Source organism: Macaca thibetana, chromosome 18 (assembly GCF_024542745.1).
Source record: "Macaca thibetana thibetana isolate TM-01 chromosome 18, ASM2454274v1, whole genome shotgun sequence".
In the NCBI taxonomy this organism is placed as follows: Eukaryota; Metazoa; Chordata; class Mammalia; order Primates; family Cercopithecidae; genus Macaca; species Macaca thibetana.
The window spans coordinates 20,760,130-20,774,286 of NC_065595.1; the positions used below are offsets into that span (position 1 = coordinate 20,760,130).

Consider the following 14,157-nt stretch of genomic DNA (forward strand, 5'->3'; position numbering starts at 1 on the left):
AGGGTTTCACCATGTTGTCCAGGTTGGTCTTGAACTCCTGGGCTCAAGCTATCTGTCCACCTTGGCCCCCCAAAGTGCTAGGATTACAGGTGTGAGCCACCACTCCTGGCCCAGATAATGTTTTGAATACATATTATGTTCAAAGCGCTTTACATGCATTTACTTATTTAAATCCTCACTTATGAACCCTATAAAACCCTATGAAATTGGGACTATTATTATCCCCATTTTACAGATATGGAAACTGAACCACAAGAAATTAAGACCACACAGTAAGCAGCAGCAGAGATGAGATTCAAACCCAACAGAACCCCAGTCTCTTAACCACTGCTCTGCTGCCTTCATAAGCATCTTCCAGACTGCTTTGGAAAGTAACTTAGGAGAGTTGTCTTATGTTCTTTCCTCTACTGGATTTGATAAAGCCTAGAGTTAGGAGGGAGGAAAGGTGAATACATCACCAAAGCTCATCTGAGAAGTGACAGAATTAGAAAACAATGTGGAGGACCCCCAGGCTCCTGTAGCAGTCCTCACATTGACTCCATTTGGGGCACAGTTATTGAGAAAGTAGTTGCCAGCAAGCAGCAGGTCAAGTCATGGAGCCCCGGAGGCCATTGCTGTCTGTCATATTCTAGCTTTGATTCCTCCCATGTACACAGGGACCCCCTGGTTCTTTCGATTTCCTGCTACTTATGCTGGCTGACATCCGCAATGACATCACTGAGCTGCAGGAAAAGGTGTTCGGGCACCGGACTCACTCTTCAGCAGAGGAGTTCCCTTTACCTCAGGAATTTCCCAGCTACCCAGAAGCCATGGACCTGGGCTCTGGAGACGACCACCCAAGAAGAACTGAGACAAGAGACTTGAGAGCCCCCAGAGACTTCTATCCATAGCACATCCCAACACCGTCATGCCAAAGGAAGAGAAAGATCAACTCACCTGCAGTTAAACCATCTAAAGAGAAAAAAACACCACTGGAGACCTAGAAAACATACATTTTTCTCTTCTCTTCTCCTGACATCTCTCTATTCCTCTTCTTCCAGATACAATACTATTTTCAGAGTCCCCTCCTAGGCCTGCAGACACATGGGAGTGAATGATTGATTTACCTGCTTCTTACTAAGAGTTCATTGGAGTGGTTTGCATTGTAACTTTTCATTTACATCCTATTTTTCCAGGAACTTTGGATTTTAGGTACTCTCACAGTGTCTTAAATCATAAATTCTTCAAGTTAAAAATTTGGCAGAGTATCAAAAGGGAAAATGGCAAAGTGAGCTCTAAGAAAATGTGAGGCTACTTCTAAGATGTGTATTCAGAATAGACCGTAACTCCTCTAGTATCAAAATTAGGGCTCTTCAGTTAAAAAGGGGTGGAGAGGACAAACGTGTAGATGTACTTTGGTGGAGAATTCTTTTTCCTTGTGCTTCCAGTAGATTTTAAATATTGTATGCCCTTGTCAAACGTTTCCCAAATTCAATTAAAGAGAGGAGAGAACTGAATGACATTTAGAGAAGATAGAAAAGAATTGCAGTCATATATTTACTGTTACATAGATTGCCACATTCTAAAATTCAAATATGGTGCTTAAGGTTTCATGCCATGCTTATCTGTAAGTATCCTATTTAGGGAAGAAGATTAAATCCTCTTTTCAAAAAACAAAGTGAAATGCCTGGATTCACATTAAAACAGTGGGCTCTGGTTTGCTAGAATATTTTAAAGCTGTTTAATCAAGAGTGGAGCCTGCTGTATACATCACAGATTATTTGTTCAATAAAGTGGCTGACCTTAGAGAGAGGCACAGAATTCCTGGTTCTGAGCAGGTGCCATGATCCAGGCTGAACCAATACACAGTGGGGCTGAAGGCCGCAAGGAAGTTGCTGGCTTGGGTTGACCTCACTAACGCCATCAGCAGCAGTAGGTAAATTTGCTCTCCTTGGGTGTTACAAGTTTTTGTCTGGAGCCAACCAAGCTTGCCACCAACATATTGAGAATAATACACTATTGAAAGTTATCTTGGATGGGGAGAAAAAACAGTAGTTTTCCTTGTTTGCAAAAACTTCCTTCCTATTCCCATTTTTTCCTTCTTTCATTTAGTCCAAGTTCTAGTTCTTTCAGGCATTTTCTTTGATTTCTTTTCCCCTGCATGTGAGAAGCAGTTCAGAAAAGGGTCTATTTCTCCACCTCCTAGTGAGTTAGAGTGTTTTCTCAGAGCACCTCTGGGTCCCAAAGGGAAGCATGTTCCTGCCAAGGTTTGTTGTGCATTCAGAAGCACCAGGAGCAAGAGACCAGAAGGATGATCTGCTCCTTTGTAACGTTGTTGAGGGTCCTCTTGGTTCCAATGAGCAGCTTATAAGTTACTCACAGTCCACTTTGTCATTGGACACACAAAGTGGCTGTTCATCTGCCTTTGCGGGAGACTTTCACTCTTCTATTGAGCTTCACAAATGATCGTTCTCACACTCATATTCGCTCATGTTGGAATTTCCCATCCTGCCATGTCCTTTCCTATTTCTTTTTGGCTTTTTTGCCTCCACCTTTCAGCCCACATCATTGAACTCCACTACTGTGAAAGCTTGCTTAAAGAAAATCCCTCTTGGCTGGGCATGGTAGCCCACGCCTCTAATCCCAGCCCTTTGGGAGGCTGAGGCGGGCAGATCACAAGGTCAGGAGTTCGAGACCAGCCTGACCAACATGGTGAAACCCCGTCTCCACTAAAAATACAAAAATTAGCTGGGCGTGGTGGTGCATGCCTGTAATCCCAGCTACTCAGGAGGCTGAGGCAGGAGAATTGCTTTAACCCGGGGGCAGAGCCAAGATTGCACTACTGCACTCCAGCCTAGGCAACAGAGCAAGACTCTTAAAAAAAAAAAAAAAAAAAAAAAAAAAAAAAAAAAAAAGAATATCCCTCTTGTTGTGTTTGAATGCCACCTTTCAGTCTTCTCCCTTAAGAATGATAGGAAGGGGCTTTGCAAATCTCTAGTGGCAGCAGTCTTCCTTCCCTTCTTCCTACCATGTTGGAAATGCAGGACTCATGTCAGCGTGTGGCTGAGTCTTTGATGAACACGTTGCTCCTCTATGTCTCATTTATGCAAAATTCCTGGTGACTGTCCACTAGCATTTTTAAAGTGAAAGCAAACACATTCTTAGTGCTCTTTTTCTAGCATCTTTTCTTCCTCCTTCTCTCTGCAAAATTCAACATTCATGACAGAAGGTCACGCCAACCACGGGTTTATAAAGAGAGGAAGTGAACAGCTGTTGATTTCCATCTGGATATATTTAATGTTTGCCTGCTTGTGGAGCATGGTATTTAAAGGGTGTGAATGGATGAATGCTTTTAAAACACACACACACACACACACACACACAATGATGCACAAGCTGTATGAGAGATGGCTAGGTCCATCTGTGATTTTTTTTAATGAGGAATTTTAATACCTTTTCTTTGACAGTGAACTGTATTTAGACATATGACCTTTATTGTGAAATGCTCATAAAATGCAACCAAACTGCATGTTTGGCCATAGGCTAGAATAATATATTAAAAGAATTAATGGAAAGTAGTATTATCTGGATTTCATGAAACTATTCCAGATAATATTCTCCAGCAAAACTTATAGTAACCTGTATTTTATAACATCAACCTGCTGGACCAACTTAATTTAGAAAATAATTTTTAATCCTCAGATTTTCAAAACTTGGACTACTGCAAGACTGATGTGTACTCTTTATGCCCAAATTTTATTTTTCAAAGATAGGACATCATAAGGCATCATTATTTCTAATGTATCTTTTAGCTAGATAGAAAAAGCTTTACTGTTTAAATAGGACTTCTGCTCAAAACCTAATGGGAAAGCCATTTCTGGGGTAAGATTTGCTACAGTGCATTTCATGTTTTATAGTGAAAAAGATGTTTGTACACCTCCTCAACCTGTTAGTAGAAATGTTGACTTCGATTTTTGCACCCCCTTCACAGGACCTCCTAAGTTACCTCTGTTCTTGGAAAGCAATGGGAATAAAAAATACGCTGTTAAGAATATACTACATGGGGCCAGGCACGGTGGCTCACGCCTATAATTCCAACACTGGGAGGCTGAGGCGGGCGGATCATGAGGTCAGGAGATCAAGACCATCCTGACCTACATGGTGAAACCCCATCTCTACTAAAATACAAAAAAAATTAGCCAGGCGTGGTGGCACATGCCTGTAGTCCCAGCTACTCGGGAGGCTGAGGCAGGAGAATTGCTTGAACCCAGGAGGTGGAGGTTGCAGTGAGCGAAGATCGCGCCACTGCATTCCAGCCTGACGATAGAGTGAGACCCCATCTCAAAAAAAGAAAAAAGAAAATAGTACATGGACGGCATGCATTTTAGTTTAGGAACACCCCCTCCCTTCCCAGTTCCAGAGGGAGAAATTATAACCTATACTGTGCCAAAAGTGAGTGGGGCTGCAGAGAGGATAGTGCCTTTTCTCACCTTCTGAGTTAATGCCCAACATCTGCCATAGGATTTATTGACCAAAGGAAGTCATTTCTACTGTATAAACTCAGACAGGTGTGTCATAGCCCAACAGGTAAATAATAAATGTTCATTGGTTTTGGAAGGAAGGAGAGGGGAGTATTACCCCACCAAATACCAGTGAAGAGCACCCTGGCTTCGGTCATCTTTCCAAGGTTCATAATTACTGTGGGCCTGGTGAGCCCTGTTCCCAGGGCTGCAAGGGAAGGCTTCCCCAAGCCAGACATTGCTGTGGGTTTTCAGGCAGCAACTCCCCCATCATATTTTGGGTGTTACTCCCCACTGTCTCTCCCCACATCTCAGCCTGTGCCTCAGAAACCACCACAGCAGCCTCAGTCTGCAGACTTAACATCTTTCAGATAACCTTCCTGAAAAGGAAAGTTATTGCAGGAATCCAGGCCAAACAGCAAGTAGAATAGAGCCATCTAAAGTTATTAATAATGAGTTCAGGGAAATAGATGAATTTTTTCCTGGCACAGTCAATATTTGTATCTTACAACAAGTCAAAAAATAATTTTCCATTTGGAAAACAAAACACACCATGACTGTGATTGTTAAGGCATATAATCATGAACTTCACATGCTCCCTCAACAAATGTTACTGCTCTAGGGAAATCATAGAAAAGGACCCTCTTATTCCCCAGGGGATCAAAGCAAGTCCCCTTAGGAATTTCATGTGTGCCATGGGTCTGTTTTTATTTCACAGGGACTAGTCATGTACTGGAGTAGCTCTGTTGTTCATTATTTGTAACAGGTCCATATAACAGTCAAGCTAGCATTCAAACAATTGTGGATGTGATACTATGACGTACTTTTGATATCATTGTATATGCTTAATAACAAAGTTATTTTTCTTACATGGCTCTACTGTGTTTTGTCCTGACACCTGGTTTTGTGAAGCAAGTCATCTTTTTACCCAGTTAACAAGGAGATGGAGAGGTGCATTTCTCTTGAGAGCTGGAATCTGGAATCTGGGTCAGCCACCTCCTGAGGTCTGGGTGTGGTCAGAGCATCTGAATCTGAATCAAGGTCTGAAGGCCCGGGTACCACTGAGTGTGGGTCTCAGAGATCCAGTTCCCTAGCTGAGATTCCCAGGGTGAGATTTTCAAACCAAGAACCCTCTAGACGCTCGTTGGAGCTGCCTTAGGAGCTCACAAATGAGAGGCTTGTGAAGACTGAGTGCTCCCTGCCCCCAGCGCTGCACTCACAGTGACTCAGTGTTCAACTAGTTGTCTGTTTTGGATTAGAATTCCACGTAGGATTTCCTCTGGGGGATGCCGTGGCTCATGCCTGTAGTCCCAGACACTGGAGCGAGAGGATCACTTGAGCCCAGGACTTCAAGGCCAGTCTGAGCAACATTGCAAGACCCCATCCCTAAAAAAATAAGTTGTATTAAATGTGGCACTTTCCCCTAGAAGGGCAGAAACCCCAGGAACCAGTCTGCCTTTTTTTGAATAAAGCGTATTTTTAAAAAGAAAAAATTTCCTTTTAGGGTGGGGGGAAAGTTGACTACCTTAAAAATAAAGTTGGAGGGAGGAACTCTCATGAGTTGGTAGCTATAGTCTCCTATGTAAAGATAAGAGAAGGGAAATTTTTGCTAATTGGGCCATATGGGAAGTGTAGTGGTATGATAAAATGAGAGCTTATTTCAAAGGGACTTTAGCCATCCTTAGCAGGGTGCATTTAGTGTCCTGAATTTAACCTGTATTTATACATCTCACTTCAGTTAGTAAATATTTGTAAGTGTCTATTGCAATCTAGGCACTGTGCTATGTACTGCAGACACAATTGGGAGCAAAAACATCTTAATCCCTGTTCTGCTGGGGATTTTTGGCAAAACAGATAAGGATCCTTCCAGACAAAATAATCACTTAAATATGCGATTACAAACCACAATAAGCTACGAAGTGTTAGGCGCTACAAGAGCCAATAAGGGTTCATGCCAGGGGAGCCCACCCTTGGCTCCGAAATGCACTCCTTCCCAGAGCCACACGCTCAAAGTAGCCAACAGCATTCAGGCCAGCCACACAGGACCTCATGGCCCCTCCCAGCCTTTCCCATACAACAGCTTTACAAAGGCTCCAGGTGACATAGCAGATTATGGAAATCTGGGAGACAACTTCATATATAATTTTTCCAGCCCTCTTAATTTAATCAACCAAAAGCTGGTTGAGCACTTACAGTCCTCATGGCCTCTTGGCATCTCACTGTGCAGCTGTTGGGTAACATCACGTGTTCCAGTCTTGATTCCCAGCAAAATTGGAGGCTTGCTTCTTCTCGACCAGGACACTGCAGTTTTGACAAAGCTCGCTATGCTTTTGAAGCCCAAAACTTTGAAACACCCCAGCTCAGCTCCATGTGCAAATTTCCACAGGCTTGCTCATGTCTAGATGCAGGGTTACAGGACAGCCAGATGGGAAGTGGCGCTCAGCCACTGGGTGGTCCACAAGGAAAAGGCAACTCTTCCAAGATGTGTGGGTGATGGCAGTTGGATCATAAGATCTGGGGAACTGGTGGAGGGGTGGATGAGTTTCTTAGGCTGCCAAAACAGTATCACAAACTGGGTGGCTTAAAACAACAGAAATTTATTGTATTACAGTTCTGGAGGCTGGAAGTCTGAAATCAATGTGTCAGTAGGGTCGGTACCTTCTGGAGGCTCTTGGGAGCAACCATCTCATCCCTGTGTCATTTCTGGTGTTTGCCCACAGTCTCGGCATTCCTCGCCTCCAATATCACATGGTGTTCTACCCTCCTGCCTCTGCGGCTTCACATGGTGGTCTCCAGCATTCTCCTCTCTAAGTCTTCCGTGTGCCTATTTTCTTTTCTTATAAAGATGCTACTAGTGGCCAGGCATTGTGGCTCACGCCTATAATCCCAGCACTTTGGAAGGCTGAGGTGGGCAGATCACTTGAGGTCAGGAGTTCGAGACCAACCTGGCCAACATGGTGAAACCCCATCTCTATTAAAAATACAAAAGTTAGCCAGGCGTGATGGTGCATGCCTGTAATCCCAGCTATTCGGGAGGCTGAGACACAAGAATCACCTGAACCCCAGAGGCAGAGATCACAGTGAGCTGAGATTGCACCACTGTATTCCAGCCTGGGCAACAGAGCGAGACTCCTTCTCAAAAAAAAATAATTTTAAAAAGGTACTACTTGTTGGCTTAATGCGATGTGACCTCATCTCAGTTTAATTATATCTGCAAAGATTATTTCCAAATAAGGTCACATTCTGAGTCTCCTGTAGATAAGAATTTTGAGGGGACACTTCAACCCAGTACAAGAAAGACATTTTCTCCCTATTGACCTTTATCCTGCTTATTTCCTTTAACATCATTTTTTTTCCAACTTGAAATTCTTACTCACTTCATTCAACAAAAACGTATTGAGGGTGAGGATAGAGTATTGAATGGTACAAAGTTCCTGCACTGGTAGAGTATAGCTTCTGGTCCAGGAAGACAAACAGAAATATATGTATCAGTCATGGTTCTTGAGAAACAGCACCAAGAGACAGGGATTTATTTTAAGAAATTGGCTCACACAGCTGTAGATCTGGAATTGGAAAAACTGCCAAGCTGGCAGGCTGGAGACAGAAGAGTTGGCATTGCAGTTGGAGTCCACAGGCTTCCTGCTAGAAGAATTCCTCCTTGCTTGGAAGGTCAGTCTTTTTCTATTAAGGCCCTTAGCTGATTGGATGAGCCCCACCCACTTATGGAGGGTAGTGTGCTTTACTCAGTCTACTAATACAAATGTTACTCTCGTCTAGAAAGTACATTCATAGAAACATCTAAAATATTTGACCAAATATCTGGGTGTTGTGGCCCAAATTTATAGTAAAATTAACCACCACGCTATATATCAGTGCTAAGAAGTGCTGTGGGGAAACGTAATTAGGGTAGAGGAGTGAAAAGTAACAGAAGGACAAGGCACGGTGGCTCACGCCTGTAATCTCAACACTTTGGGAGGCTGAGGCGGATGGATCACGAGGTCAGGAGATCGAGACCATCCTGACTAACACAGTGAAACCCCATCTCTACTAAAAACACAAAACAATTAGCCAGGCGTGGTGGTGGGCACCGGTAGTCCCAGCTACTCGCGAGGCTGAGTCAGGAGAATGGCGTGAACCCGGGAGGTGGAGCTTGCAGTGAGCCGAGATTGGGCCACTGCACTGCAGCCTGGGTGACAGAGCGAGACTCTGCCTCAAAAAAAAAAAAAAGTAACAGAGAGTGGGAGTGTGTACTTTAGATGGGCTTTCTGGAAAGGTGGTGTAAGAGCAGAGGCCTGAACAAAGGGAGAAGTGAGCCCTGTAGATGAAAGTGATCCATACAGGGATTACAGCCAGACCCTGAGGCTGACCTGCTTGGTGTGCTCAAAGAGTAGCAATGGGGCCACCCATGTTGCTGGAACAGAATAAGTGAGGCAAAATGGGGTAGGAGATGCCTTGCAGAGGCAGACGGGGGCAAGGCAAGGCCTTAAGGCCCAGCAAGAGGACTTTGCATTTCCTAGTGGACACATAGAGAGTTGCTGAAAGGATAAGAATGGGAGTAGGGAAATGCATTCGGAAACTGTTGAAGCAGTGTACTGGTCAGGTGCCAAATCATGACGTTTTAGTCAATGGCAGATCACATATACAACGGTAGACCCCTAAGATTATACGGGAGCTGAAAACTACTTCACCTAGTGACATGATGGCCATTACATAACACAATTACTTTATTTTTAAATAAATTTGGTGTAACCTAAGTGTACAGTGTTTACAAAGTCTACAGTAGCGTAGCAATGTCCCAGGTCTTCACATTCACTCACCGCTCACTCACCCACCTACGGCAACTTCCAGTCCTGCAAGCTGCATTCATAGTAAGTGCTGTATACAGGTGTACCATTTTTTATCTTTATTCAGTATTTGCACTGTACCTTTTCTGTTTTGATACTCAGATACTCACCATTGTGTTATAGTTGTCTGCAGTATTCAATCAATAAAATGCTGTACAGGTTCATAGCCTAGGAACAATAGGTTGTACCATATAGCCTAGGTGTGTAGCAGGCTATGCCATCTAGGTTTGTGTAAGTGGTACATCCCATGATGTTCACACAGCAATGAAACACCTAATGAGACATTTCTCAGAATGTATCCCTGTTGTTAATCGATGCATGACTGTACTTGTTTGTTGACTGTCTGCACTATGAGAATTGATACTGTAATTGCTTTTTTGTTTTTGTTTTTGGGGATTTTATTGAGACAGGGTTTTGCTCTGTCACCCAGGCTGGAGTGCAGTGGCATGATCTCGGCCCACCACAACCTCTGCCTCCCAGGCCCAAATAATCCTCCCATCTCAGACTCCTAAGTAGCTGGGACCACAGGCACAAGCCACCATGACAAGCTGATTTTTGTATTTTTTGTAGAAACAGGGCTTCCCTGTGTTGCCCAGGCTGGTCTCAAATTCCTGGACTCAAGCGATCCTCCTGCCTCAGCCTCCCAAAGTGCTGGGATTACAGACGTGAGCCACTGCACCTGGCAGGTACCGTACTTGCTTATCTGCTTCCTTTCTAGGCTAGAAAATCCTCAGGAGCAGGAACTATTTTTCTACCATATTCCCAGCATCTGCCACAATACCCAGGACACAGTAGGAGTTGAATGAATGTTTACATAATGAATTTAATTCAGTTAATGCATTTAGTCTTCTCAAAATCCCATAAGGTAGATATTTTTGGTATCCTCAATGTATACATATCCTAAGAGGTAAACATTCATAACACACAAGTGTATTTCAGAATATTAATGCACTGTGCTGGTTTAATCCCATCTGATAAACATAGCACAGACACTCAGCCCCACATTCTCTCCCACTTTGGAATCACACATGACTTCACAGAATGGGCCTCCATGGTGCAGAAAGTCACAAGAAAATTGTCTAGACACAGGGCCTTTTGCTTCCCACCATCCAGTTTTCTAATCTATGCTGGGTTGACAACCTTTCTGACCTCCTGCTATGAGGTGGCTAACAAGTATATAGTAAAACTATTGAGATGTTAATGGAGAAGAAAATAAAAGAAGAATGATACTAATATAATCACTGTGATAGTTGATTCCTAACACCCCATGCAGTCGAAAATCTGCAGATAGCTTTTGACTTCCCCGAAAACATAACTACTAATAGCTTACTATTGATTGGAAGCTTTACCGATAATGAACAGTTGATTGACATATATTTCCTATTTTATAGGTATTATATACAATGTTCTTCAAAAATAAGCTAGAGAAAATGTTATTAAAATCATAAGAGAAAATATATTTTAAGTGGAAGTGGATCATCATAAAGATCTTCATCCTTGTCCTCAGGTTGAGTAGGTTGAGGTTGAGGCTGAAGCTGAGGAAGAAGAGGAGGGGTTGGTTTCTCTGTCTCCAGTGGCAGAGGCAGAAGGAAGTCCACGTATAAGTGGATGCACCCAGTTCAAACCCATGTTGTTCAAGGGTCAACTGTATTTAGTATCCGATATGACCCCAAAATAACTGGGAGTCAGTTTTAGTCTGTTTTCATACTGCTATAAAGAACTGCCTGAGACTGGGTAATTTATAAAGGAAAGAGGTTTAATTGACTCACAGTTCAGCATGGCTGGGGAGGCCTCAGAAAACTTACAATCATTGCAGAAGGCAAAAGGGAAGCAAGGCATCTCCTTCACAAGGTGGCAAGAAGGAGAAATGCTGAGCAAAGTGAGAAGACCGCCTTATAAAACCATCAGATCTCATAAGAACTCACTATCACAATAACAGCAGGAGGGAAACCTCCCCCCATGATTCAGTTACCTCCGCCTGGTCTCTCCCTTGACACGTGGGGATTATGGGGATTAGAATTCAATATGAGATTTAGGTGGGGACATAAAGCTTAACCATATCAGAGTCAAAACTCAAAATAGGTTAAATAAAATTAGCTAATAAAAAGTAACATTGTATTGTTCAGGAAAGGTTCTTTTCTAGAAGGAATATGGTAAATCTTTATTAAATAGTCACTGATCAACATATATTTCTTATAAAGTTTCATGCCAAAAGTAAGGGAACATTAGAATGCATGTTTTAATTCAAGTGTCTTTGCACAGGGATTAAATGAATGACCTGCAAATATTAATCTGATGGGTGAACTTCGTTAAAGAATAAAATATAGACTGCCTTGATATGTAAATAACCAGCCTGTCATAAGATCAGCAGGCTTCAAATGTTTTTGACAATGACCCACTGGGAAAATATATTTTATGCAGTGACACAACATTCACATTTATCTATACGCTATTGAGACGTAAGTTTTACAATATTTACTACATAGGGTGCACTCTCATTTTCTCTGTGCAATTTGCTTTTTAAAAAAAATCCTGGCTGGGCACAGTGGCTCATACCTAAAATCCCAGCACTTTAGGAGACTGAGGCAGGAGGATTGCTTGAAATCAGCAGCTCAAAACCAGCTTGGGCAACAAAGCGAGACCCTGTGTAGTTCTACAAAACTAAAAGAAAAAAAAATAGCTGGGTGCACATCTATAGTCTTAGCCACTCAGGAGGCTGAGGCAGAAGGATCACTTGAGCCTAGGAGTTCGAGGCTGCAGTGAGCTATGATTTGTGTTACTACACTCCAGGCTGGGCAACATAGTGAGGCCCTGTCTCAAAAAAAACAAAATCCTGGTCACAACCACTAAATTGACTTCATGAGTAGCAGCCCACAGTTTGAAAACCACTTGCTTAGACTGATGTTTCTCAAACTTCTTTGTGCATAGGAACCATCTGAGGATTTTATGACAGTGAAGATTCTGATTCAGGAGTCTGAGGTTTCCCTTCTGACAAACTCCCGGGTGATATCAGTGCTGCTGTTTGGGAACCACACTGCGAGTAGCAAAGTCTTCCCTCACACAGGAGCATGTGCTCTGGACTTTAGATGGGAGCAGGAGAAAATTAGATTAATTTAAAACTCTGACAAGTGTCAGAAATTCACATATGGCTATTATGTCTCAATTATTTAATCCGTGTGTGTTCAATGTTTTAAAACATAGTTTCTCTGGGAAATGGCACACCTTAAACCTTACCTCTCCATTAACATGTTAGCAGGCATTAAATTGATAGCTGCTAAAGGGGAAGAAGATGTCTGGAGGGAGAGTCTGGGTAACGAGACTGGGAAGGTGACTCCCTCCCTAGCATGGGCCCTGGCCTTGCCACAAGTTGCTAATATTTTGGAGGCTGGTTCCCCAGGTGGGAGGGCAGAAATGACGCCCATGCAGCACGTTGACCCTGGTAAGCTTCATTCACCTACTGTTCCCGCATGGTGTCGCTTTCACCAGCATCCCCAGGCGATTCAGGGACTCCTGATTCTCAGCGATTCTGGGAGGTGACAACTTACGTGCTGAATCCCCACTTCTCCTCCAGCCTGTTTTCGTGGCTTCTTATCCTCTTCTATCTCTAGCATCACAACCACACTGGGGATGAGAGCTGGATGGGAAAAATGATTAAAGCAGAAGGAGAGTTGTATCTATAGTCATTTTTTGCTTTACAAATAGCTTTTGTGATGTATGCAGACAGAACAGCTTCCAAATTCAAGTTTTGTCGGGTTTAAAAAAAAAATGTAACCCATGGACGTTCTTGGCTGTGTTCGCCACCGCCCCCTCACAGTCATGTAATGTGCTGGACCTGCCCCAACCCATCTTGGACATGGCTATAGACCATTTTACCCCAGGGCTCTGGAGATAATACACAGAATCTTACTAACTGCCATCATATCATGTAATTGCAGGACCATGTAATGTGAAAGGAACACTTCGACGGGGTCATTTATTTACAATTCTGTAAAACTCTCAGCCAAAACCAGCGGATCATATGCACAACTACAGCAAGCCATATGCGGGTAATTTGCCTTCTGGAAAAGAAAAAGGTGCACAAATTGAATTAGGCTCAGATTATTCAGAAAGGAAATAACAGCTGGAAAACATTTCAAAAAGTGGTCCCTTCAAAAGAGCCTTTCAAGAATAGCCAAATACATGTTTCCTTCAGGGCTTATTCTACGTAGCTATTGACCACTGAGATCCAATACTACCAGTCAGATTGACACAGGCTTTGCATGTCAATATTCACATGAGGTAGGATGAAGGTCTTTGGGTTGCTGAGATTATGTGTGTTCCAAATAAAGGAAGTTAGCCCCCAGGTATTTATTGGCTTTTCCAGCTACATAGGCACCTTTCTACCAAGGATGAAATCTGTGATCTGTGTAGATAACTTTTCTTGCTGAGTCTTTGTTGAGTAATCAGCAACTTCATTGCATCTAAGCCCTCCTCTGCTAAGCCTGTGATTGCTGGACTCAAAGTTTCACCTTGGTAGCTTATCTGTGGTCAGATGGTACTGGGGGCTGCTGCTATACTACCGTCACCCCACGCACACACACACTTATTTTGCAAAGAGGTACACAGACATCCCTCTGTCAGGCACTTCAGTTTCTTTCATGCCTTTTACTTGATTCCAGAAGTCCCCACTGAAGCCAAGAAATCTGAGTACTATTCTCAGGAGAAAGTTACCCTGGGGTCCCTCGGGGACAAAGGGATGGTGTGAGGGATCCTGGGTGCATGGAAGGGGCCTAAGGAAACTTGTTGCAATTGACAATTGAAAATACCAATCCTCT

General features: G+C 43.1%; 1 protein-coding gene across 3 annotated transcripts in view; it reads left to right on the forward strand.

The window, feature by feature from the left end:
• Positions 1 to 14,157, forward strand: part of CCBE1 (collagen and calcium binding EGF domains 1) — a 288,086-nt gene that overhangs the window by 257,944 nt on the left and 15,985 nt on the right. Inside the window, exon 11 of one of the 3 annotated variants that reach the window (XM_050767935.1) lies at positions 657 to 5,368. The exons of the other annotated variants lie outside the window; for them this stretch is intronic. Within the exon in view, the coding sequence (XP_050623892.1) occupies positions 657 to 890 (234 nt within the window). The 3' untranslated portion in view covers positions 891 to 5,368. Of the gene's footprint in view, positions 1 to 656; positions 5,369 to 14,157 lie in introns of those variants that run through there. 3 annotated transcript variants of the gene reach the window in all.